The following is a 15756-nucleotide window of genomic DNA, read 5'->3' as shown; positions in this document are numbered from 1 at the left end:
TACTATTTTACATATCTATTTCCCACAGGTGCATCACTATACTCTTCAGCCTTCAGGTAAACAATTCTAAATAAAACTTGAATGTCTGCACACGCGCAAACAATATGTCAGACGCATATATTTTTTATAGAAAATACATTTTATAATGTGCGTAATGCATTTCTATGTTAGGTGTAGGTACCTATAGAAAAAATGTTTATACCTACCTACATAATATGATATTATGTATTATGATATCGTATATGTACCTACTACTTGATAAGCAAAATTTTTGTCTTATATACTAAACTAGCTTTCCGCCCGCGGCTTCGCTCGCTTTGTCTAAAACCTAATTATATTTTATTTATACACATTTTTAATACTATGAAAAGTTTGTTTAGAATTAGGATATTGATTGGACTTTCAGGCAAATAGTTCGCGATAGATTTGGCTTTTTAGCAAAGTTATAGTTTGAAATAAAAAAAACGCTCTTTTTTCAGCCGTCTTTCAGCCTAAAGCTTAAAATTATTTTCATATCGAATAGAACAAACAAAATCTAACAATAAAGTTCAGCTAAAATTTCTTTCTTCTCTCATAAAATGCGTGTTATTCCAGGGAAAAAATTAACGAAACGTTGAATAGCAGTGGTTCAAATTATCTCGATAACGTCTTTATTTTTTCAAAAATGTCATAAGAAATGTGAATAATTTCTAGCTCTTCAATGTAGCACTGACCCTGGTAAAGAGGTGAGTTTTTATTGAACGGAAATAGCTTTTGGCAGCCAAGCAAGGTTTTTTGCGACTGATGATTCATTTTGTCAGGCTTATAATATTCACTCATAAATGTTTAACCACGTTGCACGTCACATGTACATTTATATAAGTCTTTTATCGTTTGGTCGATCCAGAATGCAATACTAAGTAATGGATTTTCGAGTAAAATAATATGAAGTAGGCTGTAGATACGCTATCTCTACCATACAAATATTTTAACTTTAATGTAAACTGTCTAGCTTTGCTTTTAGACAAATCTTTTACTATACAATAATTAGGCATAATTCCAATTTCATATAGTAAAAAACTATTTCAATATTTTTTATGAAAAATTCGTAGATATTAACTCTACATCGAATTCGACACATACACAGTAGATACGTTTGTATTTGAAGTAGTTAATTGAAATAATAAATATATAATTTTATATTTAACTTTCATTTTAGCCTAAACTTATCTCGAACGAAACGTTAAAAAACTTTTACATTCGCAATAAAATCTCGCTCGGTAAAAAGAGAAATAACACAATCGTTAAGAAAAAACATGTAAACAGGGCCGGCCTCGCGCTAATTTTAACCAATATTTCGGAATATTCTCGCGCCTCCACGTATAAATATTTAGAACGAGCTTGTCTATCCAGTGGGTGGGAAGTTGCATACCTTTGCAGCTACAAGCCTTCTAATCTCGCTTTCAGACGAGCTAATGATCAGCTGGGGTAGTTACCTAATTATCGCTTATTAATTAATTATCTACCTATTTAGTACTTCCTAAATTATAAAAATATATATTTTAAAATACCTCTCCTATGACTTGAATATTATATCGGGAGATCTCATGATAAGTTTGACTTATTGTAGGAACGCTAGATATACAAAGCAGTCCTAAAAAATAACCTCCCATCTTAATGTTACCCCTATTATAAATCTACCTATTGGAGAAATGTAGTAAAGGCTTTCTAGAGCAATGATAGATCTTTCGTTATAAAGACAGAAATACATAATCTATAGCCAATACTAGTCCATTTACTAGGACAATGTTTATATTTAAATTTACCCGCCAGTCCCTTCAATGCCATCTAATTACCAGTTCGAGATAGTACTAAACTTACTACCTACTGCGAGTTCTATTTGGAGACGCAAACGTCGATAACTTTAGTTATATCGGCCGCAGTAGATTTCCTTACCTATATCACTTATTAAATATAATACTATACCTATATCACTCTACACGATTTACACATTACTATTTCCGATGTACAATTAATTATTTAATTAAGTAAAGAGGCTCTGTAACGCCTTTAATAATTTTGACGCAAATCATGGAATTGATGTCGATGTTAAACTATAGGTATTATTGTTTTGTACACGTCTGGCTTTCGGGTAGCGTTCTTGAATTGAATAGTTAGTAATATATCCACTGTCCACAGTAAAACAAATGTTTAGCTAACGGGTATCCGGGTAGGATAGGAGTACAGAATTACAAGAGATTTGAAGTGTGATAGAGACAAGAGCTTTTATTTTTTTTAGGGTACCGTACTCAAAGGTTAAAGGTATGCGAGGACTCGCATATAATAGATTTTTTAATTTATTTAAATTCTCTATCAGAGCACACCACACACATCAACCTACGTGTGTCATTGTGATGTGTGTCACTGCATATGAACCGTAATAGTTGAAATTTTCGAAGATAATGTATTTATTTTATGTCGCCGCAAGGTTGCTGCTATAACAACAAATAATAAAAAATAAAGTTTAAGCAACGGTTGGCGCGGTTACAAATTGGGTGGGTGAGTTTTTTTTAACGTACGGAACCCTTTGTCAGTTGTCTGACTCGCATTTGTTTTTTTAATGATCTAAGATCTTTTGTCTTCTTCTTTTCAAGTTTCCCAGAAACAGAAACAGGCTAGTGTTTATTGACATTCAAGCTTGAAATAAAAAGAGATAAATAAAACCACAATTAGAGGAATAACCTTTATATTCATTTCTGTTCAGTTTCACTCTTAAACTATGCGCTTAAGGCTACGTTACACCGTGTGCGGCATTGAAAATGTCAATATGAGTAAAATTATACAAAATGTCACTGATTTATAAAACCATAGACAGTAGAACATGACTTCAAAAGTGGTCCACAAGCAACATAATTTTTAAAATATCTAAAAATTAAATATCAAATTAAAAAACACACAATTTTATTGTATATTCGTATCTTTTAAAAATAAACATGCGTTCATATAATCATTGACTGACAAAACTCTTAATAGAAACGATTAATATAAAAAATGTTGCAAATATGTAAAACACTAGACTTGTACTTACAGATGTTATAATCAACAATATTACTCTTCAACTTTTATTTATAATCTATACCTTAAACAACTGTCAAAATGGTTTCGAACAATTTATGAGAACATCAAAACAGCACTAGACGGTACTCCATAACTGTGGTATGTAGAATTTGAAAAATCTTTTATTCAAAACATTAACATCGTTAAAAAATTACCACTTAACATCTAAAACCCTTTGAATCGATTTGATCACTGTGAAGAGGTATTTTCGATACGTTGTCAATTTAAGTTTAATTTATACATTACGATAATAACATAAGTACCAATTAATAATTTATATCAATCAAACCGACACGCATTTAAAAACATTTTTTGCAAATTGTACTATTTACAACCTCGTGTTAAATTTGGTAACAAATATTGAATATAATCATCAAAAATGCAACCGTAAATAATTAAAATAAAATTGTGATGTCTATGCTTAAAAGCTGTGCACGTAAACAAATTATACTTTTGTCGAAAAAGCCATAGAGGTAACACGTGTGTTACGTAATAAAAAATCTATATCAATAAAAAAAAATAAAAACACAAACATTCTAATATATTCGTTTAACACATCAAAAAATCTGCACGTAATAAAATTAAAGCAAATTCGAAGCAAACGAAATAAATCTCAAATATTAAAGTGAAAACACGACATACATCTATAATAATAAAACGACTCATACACAAAATACATCACTCTGACATACGCTAAAGTATACATTATCTTAATTCCTTGTTCATTCATCGAGCACAAATCCTACCTTAACACAATTTTGTTAGCGCATCACAGTTTTTTAAACAATTCACTGGAGTTGGGTAAATTACGACTTTTGGTCTAATTCTCATTAAATATTAAAAAAGAAAAGATTTCTATATTCTATTGGCACATTTATATATTTGCTTTTTTAACATGACACCTTTCAAATTACATTTTCATAGTTAATTTTACGACTGTACCAACTCATCATTTCCAAGAGGTGTCTACGAATCTATTCACAACTATTACATGTATTTATAATAATAAAATTGTTCAATGAATTTTTCAACTGCAGTGAATCGTCCATAATCCACCCAACACAACAATACAGGCACATCTAGCTAACAAAATACAGCCTTCACATCATCTCACAAAACACCTATGACTATAAATTACTGCGTAATTATAACTTATTATATTATCTTACGTCTATTTTAATTCCCGTTTGGCTTCTTTCAAGTTGAACCACAACTATGTCTTGTCATATTTATTCTACATTATATAAAATGCCTTATTTTGGTATCGCTGTTATCTCAAAATAATAATTAAAGCTATGGAATCTGCACTAAAATAGACATTAAATACAATTTGTACTGCTTTTGCTTATGGTACTGAATAAAGGCTAGAGAGGGACAGATCTATGTGAATAAATGAAGAATCTAGAATGTTGGTACTAATTGCATAATACCAGTAAATTTTAATAAGTTCAATTTGGAGTATAGCCACCAATAGCCTTTCATAATTTATAAAAACGCATAATATAGTTTCTTTTTCAATACCATAAGTAAGAAGAGGACATACTAAAATATAACATTATTATTTAGTACACTTTCTATTGCTTTATTTACCGTTCTAAGACTGTATAGTATTTCAATTTGACGATAGCTATTTTATCATCTTAAGACTCGAAAAGTTCTGCATTTCGAAACTAAGATTTGAACCTAATCTACATAATAATATGGTCTTAAAATAAAGTCAAAAAAGAGTGTGTATTTTCATTCATGTTTTAAATATAACTGATTTTACAAAGTATTCTATCCTGCTCTAATAAAGCGAACATCTTAACGATAGAAAGAGATACATATAGTTTGCAACACTGTTAAAAAAAATCAGTGCATTTATTTTACATTGCTCTCATAAACTATAGTAAATGGCTACATATATTTCTGTACATTTACAATACAACAGTAAATACTAAAGTCAAATTGAAATACTATAATTAAATTCGTATCTTTACAAAACCCGAACTTAGTCCAGGAGCCTTCATCAAAGGAGCGCAAATTTATAGTACACGGCAAATTATTTGGCATTCACTTCATGACTTGCGAAAATAGATATATTCAGAATTAATTTAAAAAAGGAAAGTTATTTTTTATTTATAGAAATGACTGAAAAAAGTGAAAAATACAGTATTTGAAAATTAATTATTTACCTGTATGAGTACCAATTTATATGCCATGGTATTTGTACAATAAAAATGCGCTCCCAAATCCCGAAGGCCTCCACATTTGAGCAAAAATGGACAGTTCGTTACATAAAACTATCTTACAATTAATAGTAATCCATTTGTTTTGTGAAAAATATTATACTGAGATCCCTTTGAATGTTCTTTAGTTTGATCAGAAGAAATACTGTTAAATACATCTATGTAATATCTACTATATTGTCCTATCTTACACAATACACAAGACATACTTTTAGTTCACCTTTTTTATTAAAACGCGAGCGATGCGTTTTAATGTGCAACATTTGTTCCAACATTACAACTATACCTTGGGCAGACCATTTAACAAAATCAACAATTTAGCAAAGGAAGACGAACAAAATTTAGATTCCGGAAGACCTAAAACGAAATAAAAATACAATTTTTTAACTTTTTTTTCTATATGGCAACAAAAACACTAAGTTCTGCACTAAACCAGTCACTATACACCAACCGACGCACCAAACAAACGTGCACATTTAAGTCTATTACCACAATTGTTTCGCCACTCACTTATTTCAACACTACACTTTTGTAATTATTATCTTCTCGTTAAAAATGCGGGTACATCACGTTTTTGGCTTGTTTTATTTCGCTATTATTGTGTGTGATGTCGTCATTTTTGTGTTAATCTCGTGGTACAGGGGAACCACATATTGTTGCCTCTTAAATTTAATAGTTTGCAGTTCTATAACATGTACAAAGTACAAATAATAAGCTTTTAAATAGACAGTTTCCAATTATGAATAATGTAATGATACAACAAAAAACCCTCCCAACTATAGATCCGTGTTCTATACTCGATCGATTCTTTAAAATCCATCCTTTCCGATTATGAATTTTACAACTATACAACAAAAATCCCTCCCAACTATCGATTGGACTTCTACCCTCGATCAATTCTTCTATCGAGAAGACAAAACACAAACACCCCTGTACCACGAGACCATATCCAAACACTTTAACGACACTTTAACGACACTATAACTGCATTTAGCGACACGTGAGCGATGAGTGGCGCGTGGTCGCTCGAAGGCCTCAAAAGAAGCCGATCAACTCCTACTCGATGTTCGTCCGCGGCCCGTCGATGGGCATTGTGTGCAATACTTCGTCTAATAACTGGAGCGCTCTGAAATATATTATATTTACTTAATCAATTGATTATTTACAAAAAATCAATAAATAATAGTTGGAGTGGTCTGAAAAACACGTTTGTTATATAATATTCAATGTATTCAGAACAGACATGTTAAATTAACTATCTATTCTTTGCGATTAGTCACACAATCTGGTCACTAAAACTTAAAAGGAAAGGGGCTTTTACAATTTGTCGACAATTTCACCAAACCCACTTATAAATATAGCGAAAAGCGATTAAAACCTCCCTTGTACTTATTTCAAATACCGTAGAATAAAGCCTTGTATTCATGGTAAACATTAGTTAAGCAATAAATCATTAACAATGTTGCAAGAGACTTTGTTTAATTTAAGCATATTATTATTATCGTCTCTAGCACAGGTATATTCCTAGTTGAGGCGATCGTCGTGTCCAAATTGTTTTTATATGTATGTATTGTTTCTAAATAAACGATTTTTATTTTTTTATTTTTTATTATGCTACTATTTATTATCAAAACCACTTACCTATGTAAATGCACCTCAACCCAGCAAGGTGTCTCCTTAATAGAACTCCGGGGGTAGTCCGGCCCCCAGCCCTTAACAAACGACAGCCGTACGATACACAACCTTCGTAGATCGTCCACACCTATACCCGCCGCTGCTGATAGACCTGCAAATAATTATTTATTTTTGGTTTTATAACAAACATTATCAGTATATGCAAAACTACAAGTTCCCTTGAGCATAGATGCCACGGGACATTCTGTATAGTAACAGACAAATGTTTGTAGGGCTTCTTTGGTAAATTTTAAGTGATGTGGTAACGGATAATCGTTGTTACGACATTTAATAATATTTCAAACAAATTTTCCTGCAATTAGGATATATAAAGATATTGGTGGAAATTATTCGTTTTATTTTATACTAGGTTTCCGCCCACGGCTTCGCCTATGTCCTTTAGTATGGATAGTGGAACTACACATGTCATAAAAAGAATGATGGTTCATTTTTATCGGATTTGAGAACGTATCCATTATTATGGTTGTGGTGGTGATTTTACGTATGGAACACCCGACTGGAACGAAGTTTCGTTTTGCAATAAGTATTATAGGAGGTATAATTAAATAAATAAACAATATTTAGGAGTTAAATAAATAAAATAAGTGAATGAATGCTTTGCTATTGTGTCGTGAGAATTTTTCGTGGCGAGCCACTACCAATGAACTTCGTTCTAGTAGCGAATGATGACGTGCTATGAACTAGGAAGCTGCTGCCGTAATTAAATGAGAACAAACACAGGGGGAGGTTTACGTAGAGACGAGCATACTACAGTTATGCTCGCTGCAAGTAAACCGGCCCCCCTGTGACAGATGGCGGATAGCCCGGTAATATGGTGGCGTTATCATTTTCGATACCGTCACCTATTGCCAACTTATGGGCTTGGTCGGGTCGCCAAGTCGCGGCACTCACCACGTAGGCGGTGGGGGTAAGCATTTCCCAACGTTAAAAAAAAAAAGGAAGATGCTGCTGTACTCACACTTGTTCATCCCGGGGTGCGCGGGCTGTATGTGGCCCGCCACAGCGGCGGCCTGCGCCGCGGCGGCCGCCTGTGCGGTCGCGGCCTGCGTCTGCATCTGACGGTGGCACTGTCGCAGGTCGAACACCTGAACACAATCAATTATCATTTTTATTTTTTTTAAGTATTATGATACATAGAATTTAAGGCTGGCTTCCTAGTGTGGGAGCCAGCCTTAAATTATTTATGTACGTGTTTTATGTACGTGTATTTATATACATATATCTAATCTGTGATTATATACCTAATTAATAAAAAAATAAAATAAAATAATAAAAATCTTTATTGACGTAATAATTATACAGGTCAAAATAATGAATCCTTAAGCTCCCGAACTATTTCGGGTAATCTTCATAAGCATGTTTGAACAGTGTGAGCATATGTATGCGTGGGCATGTAACTATGCGTATACGTGTACACTGTACGTGCATGTGTACGTTATGCGTGTTCAGTGTTCACCTTGATACAAGCGGACGGGTATATCTTATGCACGGCGTCCCCGGGGGCCCTGCCCGCCTCCCGGTCGAGGTAGTACGACTGCACGAACACAGAGTGGTCGGACAAACAGCGTAGCCACACGTCACCTTCGCCGCGCAGGTCCAGCTGCACGCCTTTGCCGATGTGGAGCCTGAAATACATACAAAATTACATTATTATATTGTTTTTTTTTTTTTTGGGTAATCTCATGTTTATTTGTTCATATTTACTGTACTGTAGGGCAAGGGTCCTGGACACCTCATATACTTTTCTGTAGCTTATTTAATTTACAAATTTATGTATGTTTTAAACTGCACAATATCAACCGGCATAAAAAACTTGTAACACATAAAACAAATAATATTCCCATCAAACAACATATTTGATGAGTAACTTACCTCGCTCGCTCACTCTGCTCTGTTCTATGTACATTACTTAACGCACCCAAACAGAATCGATTACCACCTGACGGATCTACGTAACCATCAACCTATAACAAAGTATTTATATTTTAGCACTTTATGATTCAAATGAACGAAGGAATGATAAAGAAAATTAGGAATTAAAAATTAGGAATTAATTGGAAAATTTCAGATATATTTAAGCACAATATTCTGCTAAACTTACGGGTTTTTTAAATAATTTATACGATATCGACATCGCCCCGGTAAGACGAAAGGCGCAGGTTCGAATCCGAATCGTGATAGATTTTTTTCTGCTCTTTAAAAATTTAAACTTTATACGATAATTAAGTTTCCTTATGGACTTTAAAACCAAAATTAATTTTGCTACTCTCCAATCTACCCACCACCACCAAAAAAAAATACCACAGAATAAATAAAAAACAGATACAAACTCACAGTAACATTCGGCCTACTGGACGGCACTTTGAACGTTTCGCCAACTTGCGTGTCCAACTCGAAGTACGCGACCGAACACCAGTATTCTGGTGCAGGTTGACTCGATAGTAAGCCACCGGGGTTGCCGTTGTCTGTAAAGTAAATTAATACATAATATTGTAAGAAATTAAAAAAGCGAGAGAGGCCGGTTTAAATATTAGTTTGAAATGTAATAAGAATGTACTGCGATTCTACACAGCTACCTAATTGATGTAGGTAGTAACAAATCGCAGCGAGTCAACGACTATTAGCAAAGTGAAGGTAGTTGGGTCGAACGTCGTATAAACAACGTCCGAGCCCCTAAGCCCCTAGATTCGTAAGAATGCGCCACGAGTCAATTGAACGCGGCAATTTATAGTATGCGACAGCTAAGCATGTTCGGACAGGAAACAGTGACAACTATATTGACAACTAGTAACTACTCATCAAAGAAAATATTAAATCAAAAGTTATGTCTAACATATTTGCTATTGACGGCATTCTAAAATTGTAAATAATTGAAAATTTATCAATAAATTCGTAACGCATATGCAAACATGCATTCTCTCGTCATACAAATCTATATCGCTCCGGAATGGCGAAATACGCGGGTTCGAATCCCACCACGTAATCGAATTTTTACTATTCTTTAAATTTTTTTTATATAGTTCAATGAAAAAACATTCGTTTCAATGAAACAAATGGCCCTAAATAACACCACTCCTCAAAAAAATTCTTGCAAAATTAATTTTACTTAGAAAAGTTTACTAATAAAAATAATTTATCTTACAATAATGATGGTGATGCGCGGGCGCATCGACAGGCGGCGCGGCGGGGGGAGGGGCGAGACTCTGCGTGTACGTCAGCGTGTTGTTGCCCGTCCATGTGCCTGCACGGACATACATACAGACAAGGTAATATTGTAGATAATGTCTGATAAAAAGTTTTTTACAAATATAAAAAGAAAATATTTCACTCACAAAATATATACTTTAATAATCTTTATCATACATATATCGTATATTTCTCGTCAGAATGCGTCAAAAACGTCACGTGACATCACGTCACGTTACGTCACGTCACATCACGTCACGTCACCTACCCTGCTGGTGCTGCGTGCGGTGCGGCAGCGGGCTCTGCTGCGGCGGGCTGGTCGGCGCGAAGCCGTTCTGCTGCGGCTCCGGGGGCGAACCTGCTGTCACCGCGACTGATGTTACCGTGGATACCGGCACTGTGCCCACTGAAATTGATTATTCAACGTAAAATGTGTGTTTTAGATGTATGGGATTTTTTTACAGACGTGAAATGTGTGGAAATGTATTTTGAGTAAAATATGTTAAATAAATATATGGTGTTATATTCTATAATGAGAGTTGTACTGTTGAAACTTCATTTAAGATTTTGAAGGGAATTTAGAACACAAAAGGAAAAGATATGTTCTTTGATCATCATGACTTCATAAATATCTAATTACCTGGCAATGTTTGCGTCATTTGCGTGTTGTCAGTAGTTGTCTGTTCTGACGTAAAGAAAGTATTGTTTGTCCCATCGATTATGGGAGTGGTGCCACCTGGCGACATACTAACTGGCATAGCCGCTGAAATATTTAATTAACCAATTAAGTATTTCATAAATAGTTGGTCCTGTACAAGAAAATAATAAACAAAAGTGATCAGCGTCAAAAATACGTGCAAAATAAAAATGTAAAAGCTTACAATGATTCATTCTCCACATAGTACGCGCATCCATAGTATCAGGCGGTTCTAACTTCGGCGCGATCGCCCTTTGCTGTGCCATCACCATTTGTGAATTCTGTATTGACATTCCTTGGCTTATATTTGGCATTTGGGGAGTGCCGGGAGACATTTGGTTAGGAGCTGAAGCCATTCTAGGTGAAGCCATCTGTGGCACATTTGTCCCCATTTGTGGCGTGCCGGGACCCATTTGTGGCGTGCCTGGTCCCATCTGTGGTGTTCCTGGCCCCATCTGTGGTGTTCCTGGACCCATTTGCGGAGTACCAGGGCCCATTTGCGGTGTCCCAGGTCCCATTTGCGGAGTTCCCGGCCCCATCTGTGGTGTACCTGGCCCCATTTGAGGTGTTGTTCTACCCATTTGCGGTGTCCCTGGTCCCATTTGGGACATTTGATTGTTAGGGTGGTTCATCATTTGATTGCCAGGCGAATGGCTCATCTGTGGCGGGGCAAGGGGCGCGCCGGGACGTAATGGCGGCCGCGGTCCGTGCGGCGAAAACATGTTGGGAACGCCATCAGGCGCTATTGACACGAAAATGCAAAATAAAATTATAACGCTGCGCAAATAAAAAGGCACATAGAGGACAAGAATCGCAAAAAACAAACAAAACAAAATGTAAACAAAACAAGCCATAGATTTCCAAATTCCACATATTGAAAGTTTAATTACTACAAATAATTTTTTAATTATAGATATCACTGATTTATAACAATGTATAATGTTCAATAAGAAAACACAAAGTTACTTTTAGCAGTTAATTATGTACATTTCAATTTATTTACATTTACAATAACTGGAAATCTAGGCTTACACACATAAGAAAATATCTTACTTTGTCCCTGATTAATAATAATATTAGTTGGTTGAAACTGTTGATGGTGATGAGCTATAGTCGAGTGGGGGTGTCGCGGGCTGGTGGCATGATGCTGTATAGTCACAAGTTCTCCGTTATCCATGTCCATACCGTTCCCACCAATGCCTGCTGTATATTCATCTTTAACCAACCTACTAGGTCCTGATTGAAGTGTAAGGTTCGATAGATCTAAAAAGGTTAACATAATAATGTACAAACAGTAATTAATAATTTATAATCAAACATTGAAGTAATTAAAAAGTTGTATTGATAAGGTTCAAATCTGTTTATGGCATATGAATAAAAAATAATTGACAAATATCTACTATGACAATAATAAATTAAGCAACATTATAGTAATTGACATTGGACACAGTGTACACTTAGATTACAAAATAAAATACAGATGGAGCATGACAACCGCCCGTCGCCCTTGTCAAAGAAAATACGAAATCAAAAGCAAATACGTCGCTGCTCCAGTGCTATAGCGCATATAGTGTCATGCAATACGTCAAAAAGGGTTTGCAATTTTAGTAAAAAAATGCTGTCTTGTGATAATAAAACGCTGTAAAATTTGTTCCCGAAAACAAAAAAAAAGATAAAACATCGTTTCACAGGTTTTCTGTAGATTATTTGGCTGATTTATTTCTTTATACGAATAATAATTTTACAGATATGAAGGAATACAAAACTTCAACGTATGTTGCCAGTATTTTGAAAATTAATTTGCCATTTTTATTGGTAAAACGGTTAAAAGATCTTCAGGGTAATGCTGTTGGATTTTTCGATCGTGAATGTGATTATTTGTAAAGTGCACTAAAGGTTCATGATCATTATAAGATTATTTTAATAAGCATAATACATTATTTTGTTACTTTTATAAAGCTTAAAAACGCCATAGTCGTTTTCGCTAGCGATTTAATTTATGTGAACTCCATGATGGTTATGATGAAAATAAAATGTCCCGTATTCTCGACTAAAAACTACCGCTATTTGCATTCATATATTTTGAAAAATTAAAAATAATATAATTATTATAGTTAATATTGAAAATTTTTGAAGTGAAACTTCTTTATCGGGGTTAGAAAAAAATTTAGTGCAACATTTTTTCGTTTCGATACGTGCCATCTTTTTCTTGTCCCTACCACGCGTGATTCGACGTATTTCTGTAAAGTTGCAAATTATTTTTTGAATAATAAGGTCATAAAGAAGTTTCACTTCTTACGTATGTACACTAGTATACGCACACATTTTTTATGTAATTTATTTAATTAAAAATTGAACACAATTATTTTGTCTATATAAAACTGTAGTAGGCAGGTACTTTATATAATAAAAGACTTTTTTATAATATTATAAAAAAAAATATCAACAAACCCGAAATAATATTAAAATAAAAATTAAAACATGACTGCTAATTTATGTTTATAGCCTACGTCACTACCGCGACCGCCACTAACATAATAATTCAGATGATACATACATACATAAACTCGAAAAACGTAACCCTCTTTTTTCCGTAGTCGGGGAACAATTTGGGAAATTTTTCAATATTTGGTAACATTACACGCACACAGAAGCACCGTGTACGTACAGTGCAGCGGCGAAATGACAGCACACATAGCTTTATTGAAAATGACGATAAATCATTCGGTTTAGTTCGGCAACGCTCCATCTGTCTTTTATTTTGTAATCTAAGAGTGTACAATATTGAATGTAATGAACAATAAAATTAATGAAAGCACTAACAGTATGAAGCCAATAAGTAATATAAAACTGCAAAATATCAATATAATGATATTATACCAAATTATATTTTCAAAAAAATACTACCCTTTACTATTTATTAAATAACATCAGAAGGCAATGACTAATATTATTAATTACTAGCTTTCCACCCGTGGCATTGCCCGCGCAGTCAAAGAAAAACCCGCATAGTTCCCGTTCCCGTGGGATTTCCGGGATAATACCTATCCTATGTCCTTTCTCGCGTATCAAAATATCTCTATACCAAATTTCGTGCAAATTGGTTCAGTAGTTAAGGCGTGATTGAGTAACAGACAGACAGACAGAGTTACTTTCGCATTTATAATATTAGTATGGATTATCTTACCTATTCCAGGAGATACCACTCTCTCATAGTGGTAAGGGTTCACGCATACTGAGTCACACTTTAAATCAAAAGCAAACTGACAAAATTTCACATGTTTTAACTCATTTTTGTGTAGATCGGGCCAGCGCCATATCCTTGCATAGATGACATGTGGAAAACCTTTTCTACCGGCAACCTAATAAATATTTTTTTTACTTAATGAAGATAAAATAAAGCTACTGTAGTAACAAAATAAATACGGAAGCATTCTAGACTTGGAGAACATAGATTGTAACATTAAATTGATTGGGTATATTAATATTATGTTCTTTTGAGAAGGCTCAATACATTTATCAGTGAAACGGCTACATCAGAAAATCAACTGAATCTACCTATAACTTTTTATCTCCTCATTGTTTTTACATCAAAGTTCTACAATATCATAAATGAAAATTGATTTTGAGCTATTATAGTCTCATCTTCCTAAGTTCACATCCTTACTTTTATACCTAGGTAACTAAATTTTCATCTGTGCCTGAAAAACCCTTGTGGATAATAAATTTGTGTCAAGATTTGAAACCTAGCAGAGTCTTTCCACTAATAGGAATAAAGTCTTATAGTGTAAATTTGTAGCTAAAATTGAACAATTACTTCTTTTACTCACATGCATGTTATATATTATTGAGTTTAAGTATTTACTGACCTGCAATCGACCATCTAATGTGCGTTGTATCGTAACACATTTACTTGGATGTGCACCATTTGTTGTAATTGCAGTTATTAATGAATCCAGTTCATCTCTCTTCTCTTTTAACTTCTTCACCAGCGATTCTATGGCGCGTTTTGAAAACCCTTCACTCTCACCACCTTGCCGGTGGCACATCAACGAGTGGACTATACTCAGGCAGGCATCCGCCGAAGTTGGGGCCGTAGTATTCATGTCTAAAAAGTGAACAATTATGTAAAAGCGACAAGGAAACGATCAATAATCATTTAAAGAATCTCACATTCAAATTGTCTCCACAATCTAACTAATTTATTCACAATTTTGCATTAATTGTAACCAAGACGATGATGATTAAATGCAAAAATAGTAGATCTATTTATAACGATTGAAAATAATTAGAAATACATTAATTTACTGACGAATATCAGCCATCGATTAAGTATTTGATATAGAACTCTGATATGGGAAAATAACAATCATTATTTGTTATTTTTAATATAAAATCTATAAAATTAATATTTTTACGTAAAATTGAAGCAATGACAGTATGAGCACTGAGATTTTTTTACATACCTGCTAATTAGAATTAAAGAGTATCTTATCTCATATATGCAACAATTTATATTAAACGAAATAGTCATGAGTAAATTATGAAAAATGATTTCCTCTAAATCGAGACGATACCAAAACAGTGCGACATTTTATCATTTACTGATCCGCCATAGACAAATTGGCTATGTGCATTTATGCGCAGGTAATTAATTTATCAATTTGTGGTGAGCACAGTGATTTACTGAGTTATATTATTTTTTTATAAGTATCACAATATGAGATCATGCTAATAAATATTTTATAATTAAATTATACATATGAGTACATATGTATACAAGTGTATAATGTATAAATATTTATTCTGTTTAAAATGCCGTGCTATAATATTTTTTTAGTTGGGAAGACAAGA

At 33.8% G+C, this 15756-nt stretch overlaps 2 protein-coding genes across 3 annotated transcripts in view; both read right to left on the bottom strand.

Moving 5' to 3' along the window:
• Positions 1 to 15756, bottom strand: part of Atu (Another transcription unit) — a 463287-nt gene that overhangs the window by 183857 nt on the left and 263674 nt on the right. The window lies entirely within an intron of this gene.
• Positions 2709 to 15508, bottom strand: Med (Smad/Smad4 homolog Medea). Its single transcript, XM_089707939.1, has 14 exons — positions 15369 to 15508; positions 14772 to 15010; positions 14090 to 14264; positions 11956 to 12165; positions 11087 to 11644; positions 10846 to 10968; positions 10474 to 10611; positions 10162 to 10260; positions 9354 to 9484; positions 8892 to 8983; positions 8476 to 8644; positions 7978 to 8104; positions 6966 to 7110; positions 2709 to 6450 (listed from the first exon to the last, which is right to left on the bottom strand). The coding sequence occupies exons 2-14, from the start codon at positions 15006 to 15008 to the stop codon at positions 6381 to 6383; spliced, it is 2274 nt and encodes a 757-aa protein (XP_089564065.1). The 5' UTR covers positions 15009 to 15010; positions 15369 to 15508; the 3' UTR covers positions 2709 to 6380.

The sequence above is a fragment of the Colias philodice genome, chromosome 20 (assembly GCF_061535455.1).
Source record: "Colias philodice isolate Cphi_HAF_F1 chromosome 20, ilColPhil1 Martin Lab GWU primary, whole genome shotgun sequence".
NCBI classification, from domain to species: domain Eukaryota; kingdom Metazoa; phylum Arthropoda; class Insecta; order Lepidoptera; family Pieridae; genus Colias; species Colias philodice.
Note: the sequence above shows the minus strand (reverse complement) of the source record. Positions and strands in the feature narration are given on the sequence as shown.